The 13,886-nt window shown below is 38.1% G+C and overlaps 2 protein-coding genes across 5 annotated transcripts in view; one reads left to right on the top strand and one right to left on the bottom strand.

Moving 5' to 3' along the window:
* The window catches only part of LOC111219363 (synaptotagmin-2-like), a 31,897-nt gene extending 27,194 nt beyond the window's left edge, over positions 1 to 4,703 (top strand). For all 4 annotated transcript variants that reach the window (XM_022741997.1, XM_022741996.1, XM_022741999.1 and 1 more), the window contains one exon: positions 97 to 4,703. In XM_022741997.1, coding sequence (XP_022597718.1) covers positions 97 to 312 — 216 coding nt within the window. In that variant the 3' untranslated portion in view covers positions 313 to 4,703. The remainder of the gene's footprint in view (positions 1 to 96) is intronic.
* A 1,149-nt stretch (positions 4,704 to 5,852) lies between these two features.
* Positions 5,853 to 13,886, bottom strand: LOC111219364 (protein phosphatase 1 regulatory subunit 12B-like). Its single transcript, XM_022742000.1, has 7 exons — positions 13,515 to 13,886; positions 9,813 to 9,829; positions 9,590 to 9,728; positions 8,421 to 8,522; positions 7,932 to 7,982; positions 7,754 to 7,804; positions 5,853 to 6,188 (listed from the first exon to the last, which is right to left on the bottom strand). The coding sequence occupies exons 1-7, from the start codon at positions 13,611 to 13,613 to the stop codon at positions 6,102 to 6,104; spliced, it is 546 nt and encodes a 181-aa protein (XP_022597721.1). The 5' UTR covers positions 13,614 to 13,886; the 3' UTR covers positions 5,853 to 6,101.

Below are 13,886 nucleotides of genomic sequence, written 5' to 3' on the forward strand. Positions count from 1 at the left end.
AAAAAGATGTATTTTAAATCAACCTGCACTCATGTTTTAATAATGTGACGACTCCATAACAGAGAAATCACAGATTCTCTCTCATTCCCTACTTAGAAAATCTTGGTGGCGGTCACAGTCTTTGATTATGACAAGATCGGTAAGAACGACGCCATTGGAAAGATCTTCGTGGGCAGCAAGGCGACTGGCTTAGGTCTGAAGCACTGGTCTGACATGCTGGCCAATCCACGCCGCCCTATTGCCCAGTGGCATCCATTGCAACCCGAGGAGGATATTGATGGTCAGCTGGCATCTTTGGCTGCAAAGAAGTAACATGTTCCACCAACCAGCTAATGCACTAACTCAGAAATCCAACCCCCACCCCTACTTTGCATGAAACCCATGACTTAACACATGACAACTCGTCATGGAAACCTGCTCAGCAAAAAAGAGACATCGTAGAATATCTGCCCATTCATTGTTAAGTCGAGAAAAAAAACAACTCTTTTTAAACATCACATATCACACATTAATGTATGCTGAGAAGAGTGGCGTTGAGTTACTGGGTGACTGGTTCATGAATGATCGACTTTTATTGGTCTTTCTTTCATTTGAAGAAACTTAGAAACTGATTCTTAGGGTGCTGATACTGAATGAAAGCCGTGGTGAAGACAATACTGGAAATAAAGCTTTAGTTTAGTTAATAGAGCATGCTTTACTTACCTCCCCACTGCTCTGCATACATCATGCCCAGTATTGTATCTTGCTAATAAGTGTTGCTATAACTTGCAATAGAAAGTACTGTAGTATTGGGTTATTTCCTGCACAGAGCCTGTTTAAGTCTATCCATGCAAAAAGATTTAATTGAGGATGAATGAGGTCGAGGTCACTGAATGCAGCGATCCATGTTGCGATATGTTTTCAAGAGAAACCCGTCTTCATTTTATCAGCTCACATTTCGGGATGGAGATACACACAGTCCAGTAGTACACAGTATGGCAGGGATGACACAGCTATCTGATCTTTGTTGCTTGTTTTGTGTTGCCATGAAGGCACCGTCTATGCATTTAGGTTCAGCACACGCTTCTGTGTCTGCAGACAGATCTCATGTAGGACAGGAATACAAGGGTGCCTTTCCTGATGTGACACTTTGAGAAGTAGGCTTCATTGTTTATTTTAGAATGGGGAACTTTTTACAGAGTGAATATCCTTCAAAAGTAGTGAGGGACACTGTGAATGTGCCATCTGAAATCTGTCTGGAGCTGTGTTGACCACTTGGATGTAAAACCTCACTTGCCCTTGGAGAAAGTGAGGATGCTAGAAGGCTTACCAATGATGTTCAAAACAATTATGACAATGATTTTGAATCCTGCTGTTGCTTCGCCATCTATCGCATTTTATTTTGATATCCATTAAACTGATTATATGTCTTTCTTTGACAAATGTTATAGTTTGCCCAGCATACTTTGGCCCACCTCAGTACTTCAATAGTTTCTGATGAAACAACGGGAGGATTTCTGTCAAAGATGTTTTTATAGAGAACTGAATTTGAAATGTAAGCTGTAACTGCACTTTTTAAGAGAACGTAAATTACAGGTTTGTAAAATTTCAACACGGCAAGTGCTACATCAAACATATAACACAGTATACATGTCCAGGACCATTTGCTTGAACCAAATAGAGCTGCAGAATCGAGCATGTATCATACCTCGCAGTGTTTCACGTTGTTTGGATCGCTCACTCATTAGCTTTGTAAACCCGGAGCCAAACATGGTGGTGTTAAAACTTCATTACAGACTTACTACATTGATGTGCAGAGGGATGGAGGCAAAAAAGGCCATAAATCTTCTGAGCAACTGAACACCTCATTGTGACATAAATAAATGAAAAGTTCAACTTAAGTTATCTTGACAACAAAATTCTGGATGAAAATGTAGAAAAATATAGGTGTGTAGAAAGATTATGGAATTGCTCAGCTATTTTGAGAAAAATAGACGTAAAAAGGAAACAAACTCAAGCGAGCTGCAACTGAGAGTTTGTGCAAATCAGTTTTCATCAGAAGATGTCGAGGCTGAAACATCCTGCTTTTGTTATTCCAGCTGGTTGTAGCACGACTGCAAATAAAGTTGATTTAATACTTCAGTTTTAGAGGAAATGAAAATAAGAAAATCATTTGAAATTGCACAATTTGGAACTATCTGGAAATATCAAGAAAAGAGAGGAATTAAAAGAACAAGAATCAGTAAGACGGTTTTCAAAGTTAAATATTTAAATTCTACCATTTCAGTGGTGTTTAAATTTTAACATTAAGCATTTAGTGCTGGTGAAATGTCAGAATTAGGTGTTGAGTTATTCATGAAATTCAAATTCTCACAGCCTTTCTCTGCCTCCATATTATCAGCAGAAATAAAAACGACTCTAAAGGACGGCAAACAGCAGCACAGTGATGGGTCCATCCACAGTACTTCTTCTTCCTATTGTTAACATTATGCATCGCGCAGATTTGTGAATAGGCTACAGCATGTATTTACAAGATGATGTAAATAGCAGCATGTTTTAAAGAGAACCATAATTATATTGTGTATGTGTGTTTGTGTTCTGTGTCATTTTTGATAATAAAACAGAGTAAAAAAAAACGGTATGCAATGACTGCACAGTGTATGTATTTTTGCTGAATGGGACTGGATGTATGTCTGAATAATTCATGTCAGTGTTCACAGGCACCTTTAATGCCTGGAATTAAAGCAGGGTTGCTTTATGTATCACGTGAAAATCCACTTAGTTTGCCATAATACTGCATGACTCTCTAATTTGCTGTCATTGTTTGTATGTGTCCTCTGTGCTGAGTCCAGTGTAACAGTATGCTTGGGCTACAAGTCATGTAACTATTGTTCATTTCTGCTTGCACTTGTTATAGGCTACAGTACGTCATACTCGCTGACCAGTAAACTGTATATATTTCAAAAAAAGGAGAACGTTTGCCGGCTCCTTGATTTTCTATCTCAGTGTACCGTAAGTGTTTCCTTCATTTACTCCTGCCAGATGGGTGTCAAGTCTTAGTTAATCATATGTAGATGATACAGTGGACGACAATTGACTTGTAGCCCCCTTTTCCTTACGGATTTTATTAAACTGTACCTCCTCATCTTATTGCTATTCAAATAAACCTGCTCTCATATGTCTGATTATATATAAGAAGTCGGTAATTTGCATATAGAATAAACCAAACTCTTCTTATTTTATTTCATCATACAGTAGTTTTTTTTTATTTTTTTTATTGCTCTACTGAGTTACTTGTGTTAAATATCATTACTGCATATTATTGATGCAGCCCTCTTAAGTAGCTCGAGTCTGATAATTAAGCAATCAATAATCTTTTCATTCCAAATGTCACTTTATGAGTGAACACGCAGTTTACCTAATGGATTGCAATGGGATGAGCGGGTGATGTGTCACCTGTGCATGCTCTGAGATATCGATGCTGTATCTACCATGACATCTCTAATGTGGGGATTTGTTTTCTCCATCTGGTTTCTTTGAGTCGCTGTCATTTACTATTAGACATTGGACATTTGCAACATACATGTATATACGTGTATGAAGACAAAGAACCCCAGTCTTCATCACGGTCCATCCTTTAGAGTATAAGGTAGCTATGTCGTTAGTTCATGGGGTTTAGAGGAAGACATGCCAAACACATTTACACTTTTAGTATGTAGACGATTCATTTCCACAATGTGGCGTCAAATTTAAGCTCATATCTTATTAAGGAGAAGCACCACATTACACCCTTTTCTACACCCTTCTCTTAGGGTTATTCAATGTTCTCACCCTCATCCACATATTATCTCTATATACATATAATCTATAATCTCCATTTGCTATTTTGTGTATTTACAATAGGACCAATTGAGCCTGTGTTTGTTTGTTGTTGTTCAATTCATGAACTATATGAGTTTGTCACTTCTCTGCAATGCAGGCAACAAAATCCCTGTCTTCCTGGGTCTCACAGGCTGTCTCGAGCACAGAGCCGACCCATTCAGTGCAGAACAACATTCGCAATGCAATACTGCCAACCTGCTGCTTCAGTAATGGCTCCCCTTTAGTCACAATCCTCCTATGTGAACATAGCCATGATACAGAACATCCAAAGAGATGATCGTCATCCTGCTCGTTCATCCACCCACTTACCGAGCAACATAGACAAGGGAACTGCTTGAACTTGACTCTCGTTTTTCTGTCTTGTTGTAGAGGTGTGTCAATAGTTGTGCCTTTTTGTGAACTGCATGATTTATTTCCTTACAAAAATCCATGTTTTCCAGCAAAAAGAGGAAACAAAAAGACCAAAAAACTTGTACTCATATATCACTCTGTGTAGAAGTGAAATTCTCAAGGGAACTAAAATATGGGATGTGGTCAGGACATTATCTGTGTGTTGTCAAAATGTAATCATAGGAAATAAAGGCATTTTAAGTAGCCTTGTCCTGTGTGGTGTGTAAACAGAATCAGAGGATGCTTTTCCACTTACGGTCAGTTGGTGGCATCATATTCAGCATGCGACAGAACTGAGTGGCACATGTTAATCCCACTTCTCTGATGCAATATTCGTGTGACAACAAAACAAGGATGACAAACTGCACTGAAATGCAGCACATCTGCAGTGCGATGAGTTTGGATGTTGCACTGAAGTTTGTGTTGTTCTCAGTTCAGGTGAATCATATGGATTCTATTTTGTGCATCTCTTAAATTAAAAAATATATATATATATTCATGGTATATATGTAATTTAAATTAAATATAAACAGGAATGAAAATTATATCTCTGTCTGGCAGTGGTACCATGAATGGAAGATTATAAATGGGACTCATTAAATCCTCTGAATGTGAAGATGAATTGTAGCTGGAGTGGCATACATCATACAAAAAAACGTCAACGCAACATATTATCATATTGAAATTAATGTGAAATTATTACTATTATTTAAAAGTGGATTGCCTTTATTTCATTTGGATGCTTTGTACTTCAGTACGGAACATAAAGATTTACTGGTGCTTTAGGTTCAGACTTTATTCTTGACATTTATTCTTGGATCTTAACCAGCAGATGTTCACCCTGTTGTTATGGAAATGCAGATGTTCAAATTTCTATTCTTTTTTATTTAATCTAATTTGATTTTTTAAAATAATTTTTAGTACTGCTCATCCATGCTGGTCTAACCGTAAAAGTTGAGCTTCAAATTCAAAGTGATAAGGATCAAGTGATATGATCAAAAGCTCCAGAACGGCCACTAAATGGCCCCTGAGGTAAGATTGTTTTTTATCATTACTTCTTTAAGTTTAAAGCCAGTGACAATGAGCTAATAACTGATTGATTGATATTTTACATGCCATGCAATGATCCTTGCATTAGTGCTGACAGTTAGGAGGCATTTTCTCTGTCTACGATCACATTTCATGCAGCTGATTGTTTTTACATTGCAGGTTGAGAGGGAAAGCCTGTCGCCGGTGACATCATACTTCAAGGTAAAGCTCTTAAATCAAAGATGACGCTCCCACATTTCTGAGAAATGCGGCTCGTCCATCATTCGCCGCCCCTGATAGCTCAGAGCCCGGTTTCAGGGTCTGCATATGGAACAGACCAAATATTGCAGTTTCCATGGCAATACCTCTGTGGCCATACCTGGAATATTTTGTCCATTTATGTACGCAGGGATATCCTTGATATGATTGCACTGTTTTTAAAATGTTTTCCCTGCAGGATTATTTTCTCATTTACTCACAGTGGAGTGAAACACAAGAACTGGTCATGTTGGCGTTTGTCTTTATGTTGAAATATTTAAGGAATATATAGGAATATATATTTTCTGTCTGGAAATGTGTCCCTTTTTTTTTTTTTAAATACAGTCAATCACTCAACAGACAACAGGGAAGCAGCCTGCCTTATAAACACATCTCAACAAAAACAAAAGAATGGACTCAAGTTTCCAAAACGACTGAAAACTATGTACATACATTCTTTCTGAGGATAGTATGAATGTAAAAAGACGCATACACAGTGTAGGTATAAATATGGCTTCAAGGTATTTGTCATCCTTCTTTTTCTCTCCTCCCTGTGTCCAGTCTCACTTGGATAGTTTAGTGATGACACGGATTAAAGCTCCATTTTCATCCTTCAGTCTCTGGTTCTCCGTCTTAAGCTCTGCTTTAACCTGAAGAGAGAGCATGAGACAAGTAAAGTGGGCACAGAGGAAAATCATATTCTGTTATTCTTATATCCGTAGAGCACCATGTATTATCCTGCTACTCAACCGAATGTTTGCCACAGGCCTGGCTTATATGAAATATGTTCATTTTTACCATATGATAACTATACGGATAATATTGTGAGTCGTCCATTACTTGTATTTTGAGTGAATTCATATTTTAGGGTTGTTCAGGTAATGGAGGTTCGGTGGCATTATTTTTGCTTGCCATGTTTGATTCCTGGCGATAGCAGCAACCTTTTCAGCCTCCATCACAACAAAATTGATTACATGATGTGGGGGCCCAACGCACCCCCGCAGCACAAATGTGTTACACTACTGCTTCAAAACAATGCTTGGTTCTGCAGTTCAGTGCGTTGCGACACAAACTGACCTTCATAGTGTTTGTAATATTAAGATACACTGAGAAAGATGATGAGTTCAAATTTATCAGACATTTTTCTTGCTTCTGTTTGGCTCTAACATGATGTGAAGTTGATTAGTGCAACTGTAATGTTTCACTCTGAGAAAGAGGTTGACTGATTTTAATTTCACTATTTGGATTGTATTTCATGGACAAATGATAAACATGTTCATCGTTTCCAAATCACCTCACACAGTTTTCCAAAGTGAACCAGAACACGAGTACAGCAGCGACAACTGGAGCTATTTTACTTTTATGACCTCGGTTCCTGCTGCTGACTCGTCCAGAAAGGAAAGTGGCTCCCCTCAGAGTGTCATGCAGCCACGTCTCTGTGTTAGAGGGGCTGAGATAAAGACAAACCTGACACATTTTCACATTTTTAATATGAAGTCTGCTCTGAAGATTCAATTGGACAATGTGGTGTCAAATTTAAATCCACATCTTATTGTAAAGAAGCACCTCATTACATCCTTTCTTTTTATTAATTTACTGTAGGGAGATCTGTTCCTGCTGCTTCCCTGAAAGGTAATTAATCTGATCCAGAGTAATCGGGCATGTATTATAATAAAACAAATACAATGACATACAGTACACACACACACACACACACACACAGAGTCTTGTCCTCTTGCATTCACTGACACACAGACACAATTGGACCAGACTTGCTCATTTAAACACACATAACAGTGCTTCTCTGTTTTTGAACGTCTATTTTCAGCCCATGTTTGTTTAGACCTCTCGTTCACAGATAACAAGAGCCTTTTGTTTGCGACCTCTTGGGCATAACACAGCAGACATTTGTAGTTGTTAGACAGCAGATGAATACTGATGGCTCACTCACCACAGTGTCAAAGTGCTCACACATTCCACACCCAACAGAGCATAATGGTGACAAATGATGTCACCTAAAACCACTGTAGCCGGAGCAGCTAACACCGTAGCACCAAGTCCCACAGACACTTTGCACCATTTGGATTTGATTGTTTGTTGTTTTTCTCAAGTCAAATAAACCTAGCTTTCTCCCGGGTAAAAGATCCTGCTATATTTTTTAATTATTACCATTTTTAAATGTAAAAAGTATTCATTTTTAAAACATCTTAATTACCTTCAGCTGTTCTTCCATATCTGTTATCCTCTTTTTAAGACTCCAACTCTCCTATGAAGAAGAACATGTAATAAAGATAATTAAGATAAGTATATAAAGATTAATGAAGACAATTTAACTGGAAACATTTTGACTGCACTAGTGTAGTTTTAGTGTTATTATAATGGTGAGTTGATACCTTTTTTTCTGTCTCGAGCATGTTGGATCCGCAATCGCCTGGTCTCCCCTTCTGCAGCAATGAAAGGTTATTATAAAAAGGATTATAGCACAACGTGTTGAAGCTGTGTCAGTTTGGGTCTCACAAGTGTCTGATATAAAATATCCAATATACCCACAGTCACACACACACACACACAGAAACTATTATTAGTTGGGAAATTATTCCCAAATTCAGACCTGAGGCCTGACAGCAATAACACTGCGGCTTCCTTGTATAACTGCCATCTTTCATGTCACATTTCTTACAGATTACATTATTACCTGGTATCTCACACGAATATGTGGAAGACATTTCTGCGTGCAATGTTGAGAAAAATCAAAATGACTTGAAGAAACTTTTAGTTACTTTTTCAGTCGCCTTTTAAGAGAACTTTCCCTTCACTTCTTTCACACCCATGAATCTGGATTGGGCAAAGTAACTGTCGATACAGTGTCTGTAGATCAGTACCTGAGCTCTCTGCAGCTGGTCCTGAATCACAACAAGTTCCTGTTTACTTGTTTCCAGCCTGGACTTGAGCCTTTGGTTGGTGGCCAGTGCCTTTTCATACATCTATAAAATATGCACTGGTTAGGATTTACAAAGGAGAGTTGTTGTTTGTTTTTTTACAGCACAAAAACTAACAAACATGGACATCAGCAGCCTCTGTGACTGTTTGTGTGGTAGTTTTTACTGTTTATTAGGAATGCAAGTAATGTTTATTTTCATTATTCATCATGCGTTAGACATTTGTGGTTGCTAAATAATAATTCCATGGATTGCCATTAAATTTGATAGCCTACATACTGCCTATATCTACGGTGCACCGATGAATCCTAGTGTGATGTTTTTCATCTAGCACCACTATGAAGTGAAGAGTAAAATCACATCAATCAGTCTGTACTTTGTGCTTAGTGCTAATTAGCAAATGTTAGCATGCTAACTGCTAAATTTACACCATGAACCGGGTAAACATGATACCTGCTAAATGTCAGTAAGCTAGCCTTATCATTGTGAGCTTATTACCATGGTAGCATTAGCATTTAGCACTAAGTACCACCGTGCCTATGTATAGCCTCACAGAGACACTGGCATGGCTGTAGACTCTAAGGCTTGTCTTGATTTATAAACAATTTCTTAAATGTATAAAATATCAGAAAATATCAGTCAGAAAACTGACATACTGAATTCACAGTTACAGAGAAAATTTATTAAAAAAAAACAGAGAATTTTAATTTAACAGATTATCACTCATTAAATTTGGCAGTCAGCTGGTTTTTAGACTAACTGCTTCCGCTCTATTGCTCACAGGATGTAACAATTTATTGTGTACTTTTATTTTGAAATCGCTTTGTTGGAAGTGCACCATCCTTCCGACATTTATTTTCATTGGATAAGGGACCATCTTGTGATATAAATATAGGATGTCCCTTTATCATCTCTGTAAGGCCCTGAACTGAAAAACATTGATTGAATAAAGTAAAGACTCTTCCAGTAAATTGTTAAGGTTTTTTGGTTTGGTTATTCTTTTCTACTTGAGCATCTAGTTGGTGTCTGAAGTAGCAACAGCACATCTTCTCTGTGACTAAACAGCAGTCACTAGAAATATTATACATCAACATTCAAGCTGCATTGCCTGCCTTTTTATAGTCATTGTTTGCTGTCTCTTCTTCTGCCTTTTTCCTTGCAGACAGTCTGTTCTCCCTCTGCAAGAAGTAAGATTCAGCGTGGTTTGTTGCTTTGTCGTTGGAAGCATCAGATGATCCAGACGAGCTCAATCTGAGAACATAAGAGAGGTATTAAGCATTCAACACATAGGTTTAACTTGTATGTATTGTGTGAATTAAATCAGAGTAAGATTACCTGGACAGTCTCTCATGCTGAAAGAGAGGAGACATGTTTTAGAACTGGCCATCATCTGACCAAAATAAAAAAAATGCAAATTGCAACTATAATGTAAGGTTTTGTAAGGACATTCCTGATTATCTTAAACAAGGTTTCAACTGTAGTTAACCCCAATTAAAACCTTACATGGCATAAACAAGTCATTTGACTCCATCTTGACCCTGTCCTCTACTTCAGTACAAGCTCATTACTGCATAAATGTTGACATCACACAGCTTGACTTCATTTGTTTGACAGGCTATTTGGTCGTGATGTGAGATTTATTAAGTACAATACGGAATCTAATCCACAAATGAGGTTGTATTTTGTATCATGTTGAACATTTCCTCTGCATAATATCATAAACATACAGTCAATATGCACACAGGACATATTTCGTTTCATGTACAATGTCAGCAAGTACATTCATCATCAACTTGAAAGTAAGTATTACGTGACAAAAACCTCTTGTGCATTAGTAATTGCTATTACTAGGAATTCCTCTTGAAAGATGTTTTTTTTGTTTTTTTTTTCAATTTTCCAAGAAAAGGTTTATGGCCGTCTGAAACACCAGGTCAAGTTAAAGAAGGAGAGAGGAAATGATTCCTTAAATAAACTGACAAGCACAGATAACTAAACACATCCAAAAAAGGTAATAGCTCTGGCAGTGGCCTTCACTATTTGTTCATTATTGCCTTTTAAAGTTGGAGGGGGGGTTATAGAGTATGTGTGATGACAGATGTTCAAGCATCATTTCAGGTCTCTGGACTCTACTGGTTTAGAGTGCATTTAAACGCGATTAGAGAGAGTGTCCTCCCGAGAGGAACTGCAGCAGCAGTTTCAGCAAATGCCTCAAAACAACATGTTATTTTCAAAGCATTATGATGATAGACAATGAAAGTCCCCCACCTTTTGTGCCTAAAACTCAGCCAATCCATAGAGTTGTCACATAAAACTGATTTTGATTTGTAATGGTTATGGAAAATATGGACACATGATGTTATGATGACAGGAGCATCAGATCAAAAGCAGTTTCTATGTGTCATTTCATTAAGTTAATTTGGAGACGATTTGAACAACAGATGTTCTCAAAACTGGAAGTGCATCCCCTTTAAACACGCAACTAAAAGTACATTGAAAGCCACAATTCAATTGTTTCATTTCTTTGCCATGCTAGCATCATGGTGAAAATGTCTGTCAGTCTGTTGGTTCACCACTTTGTTCCAGGTTAAAGTGACGTTAATTAATCTAACACCAACTTAAAGCTTAGGAGGCAAGAACCCGTCATTCGGTTCAATCATCACCCTGTCGTCTCTGTCAGTAGATGCTCATTACTGCACAAATGTTGACACCACAGAGGTTGACTTCATCATTTGTTTGACAGACTGTCTAGTCGTGATGTGAATGCATCACAAGTTCAAACAACTAAAAGTATATTCTGTGCTACAATGCAAGTGCTAAGGTTTTCAGCCATGCTAGCAGAGTGGCCCTAAGATGGAATTGTCTGTCTGATGGTCGATTGGTCCACCACTTTGGTCCAGGTTGCAATATCTGAACAACTTTTGGATGGATTGCCATGAAATTTGGTACAAACATTCTACTGACTTTACATTTTTATCTGGCACCATCATCAGGGTAAAAATCTAAATGTGTTCATTAGTTTGCTCTGACCAAATACCTGAAAAAGTAAAGACATTCCCATCGGCCTCATCTGTACTTTGTTTTTTTAGTGATAATTAGCAAATGCTACATGCTAAGCTAAGATGGTGGACATGCCAATTATTTCCTCAGCATGTTAGTGTTGTCATTATGAGCATATTAGCATGCTGATGTTAGCATTTAGCTCAAAGCACCTATGAGCAGCCTCACAGAGCCACTAGCATGGCTGGTGACTTGTTTCTAAAGCACCTTTCAACAGCAAGACAATTCAAAGAGCTTTAAAGAAGAGACAGGAAATGCATTAGGATGGGATTAGAGCAAAACACGCATTAGCCTGAATTCACAACCTGCTGAAACCAAAAGTTCCAAATTTAAATGTGTTTTCATTATATCAATCGTAAGAAAAAGCTAATACATAATTTAGGTTTTATTACATCCATCACTACTAACAATCAATATGTATTAACCTATAAGCTAAGAGGTATTATCTTGCCTGCAGCAATTAGTTGCAATTAGTTTCACTGGATTACTTAAATATGCAATTTCAAATATGAATAGAGACAGTCACATAAAGCAAACATCCTGGTGACTAGTGCTTGAACGGTTACATGTCTAACAAAATCTTGGAGACGGCAAATGGATTCCTGTAAAGAAGAATCTGGGCTTTAAGTTACAGCCACTATGTGTAAACACAGTGATATGTCTCTGCTCAGACATTTACAAGATCTCTGGAGCTTCACCAGACTCTGATGTCAGCTCCTTTAAGGCTCTCTCTGGACACTTGGATATGCTTGGTAAATGGTCATTAATGATATACAGTATGCAGACTTGGAAAAAGCTCTGGTTTAGATTAAGGGACATCACATATAAACAGATGCTGACGGAGAAGTGGGCCTTTGTGACTTTGTCCAATGTATGTGAGTGTCTCCGTCACTAAGCTGTCCTCCAGCCTCTCTAGATCCCGTGGGGAACTTCTTGTCTGCTGACCAGCTATTCCCAAGTGGAAAATGTGAGCTTCCCGTAGGACTAGCAGAGAGATAAACATCCATAAATACTGCGTCTGAGTTCCCACAAGCCAGTCCTAAGCGCTCTATCCCTCCTTCTCTCTGTTCTATGTCATCCTGTCTTTCACCCCCCCTGTTTTCTTTCTCTCACTCTTTCTTCTTCCTCTCTTCCTGTCTCCCTCTTTCTCTCACACACTGACGTCCTCCATGTCTCTCCATTTATCTTTCCCAAGTGGATTCTTGGTTTATATAAACAGATAAGACTCACTGCTCATTACAGCTTTGCCTCGGTTTCATTTTCAAGTTTTGTTCCTTTTTAGTTCACGCACATCCACATGCAATTTTTATTTCACAGTCTGTGTGAGTTACCAGAGGCCTTTAGAGACATATCAAAATGTCAGGTGAGAGATAAAGAATGTAATATTCTGGGGATTTCTCTGTGACCTTGGGGTCTAAACTGATAACCAGATCTTTAAAAAAAACCCGTCATAATCGAACTCAAAAACATTTTGTAAAGTTTAAAGTTGTAGAAAAACCCGTCAGCATGTGTAGTGTATAATTTGATGAGAAATACACTGATAAAATCAGCAATTATTTGTATTTTTTTGTCAATAAAAGGACTAAAGTAACTCCATAAAACAGAGTCTTAGCATCACAGGAATACTTCTGATACCAAGAGTACCATAAACATTGTAAAGCAGATTATAAGAGGAGATTAAAGTCCATTTCAAACGACGCAGCAAGAGGTCATTAATAGCTTGACATCATTTTCCATGGATCACGTAGGCCAAATCATGAGTACAAATGAAGAAAAATAAGAGTTAAATTAAGTATGACATGTCCTAAGATTCTGTGGCAAAGTATACAATACAAACACACAGAAACACCTCTGTGGCTTGTTACCGAGACATTTGTTTGACAGTGACGGAACGTTAATGTTGGTGTTTGCGTTATGTCAGCTGTGGCATTTCCTCTCACTAAACAGGCACTGAAAAGCTTGAAGACAGTCAGGCCTTACCCTCAGGCTCTTGGTAGCAGTGGAAGAAGCAGGAGAAGAGTCAGAAAGTGTTTTTCTGATGCGTGGCTGATCTTTGTTGTGAGAAAGTAGAGATGACATCGCTCCTGAGCTGCTACAGCCACTGCATGCAGCTTCAATGTGGTCCAAAAGTACTGAACTCCCCCCCCCAAAAAAAAGTTAAACACCTCCTCTCAAACAAAAAAACTCCAAATAAGACGTTGATGAAGACATTTATCGTCCGCTGATATGAAATACAGATGTGGCTGTTATCTTAGTTAAAGTGGGCAACTCAAGTGTGATCTTCATGTGATGGTGAGACATTGCATATCTGATGAGAGTGAAAGAACAGCACAAGTGTGAGAGCTGTGGAGG

This window comes from Seriola dumerili, unplaced genomic scaffold, assembly GCF_002260705.1.
Source record: "Seriola dumerili isolate Sdu_G_001 unplaced genomic scaffold, Sdu_1.0 BDQW01000066.1, whole genome shotgun sequence".
NCBI classification, from domain to species: Eukaryota; Metazoa; Chordata; class Actinopteri; order Carangiformes; family Carangidae; genus Seriola; species Seriola dumerili.

Excerpts from the sequence above, each read along its gene's own strand:
- LOC111219364 (XM_022742000.1), bottom strand. The coding sequence starts at position 13,613 with ATGTCATCTCTACTTTCTCACAACAAAGATCAGCCACGCATCAGAAAA. Across the intron at positions 7,983-8,420 it reads ACCAGCTGCAGAGAGCTCAG|AAGGGGAGACCAGGCGATTG; the intron begins GTACTGATCTAC and ends TCATTGCTGCAG. Across the intron at positions 7,805-7,931 it reads TGCTCGAGACAGAAAAAAAG|GAGAGTTGGAGTCTTAAAAA; the intron begins GTATCAACTCAC and ends TCTTCTTCATAG.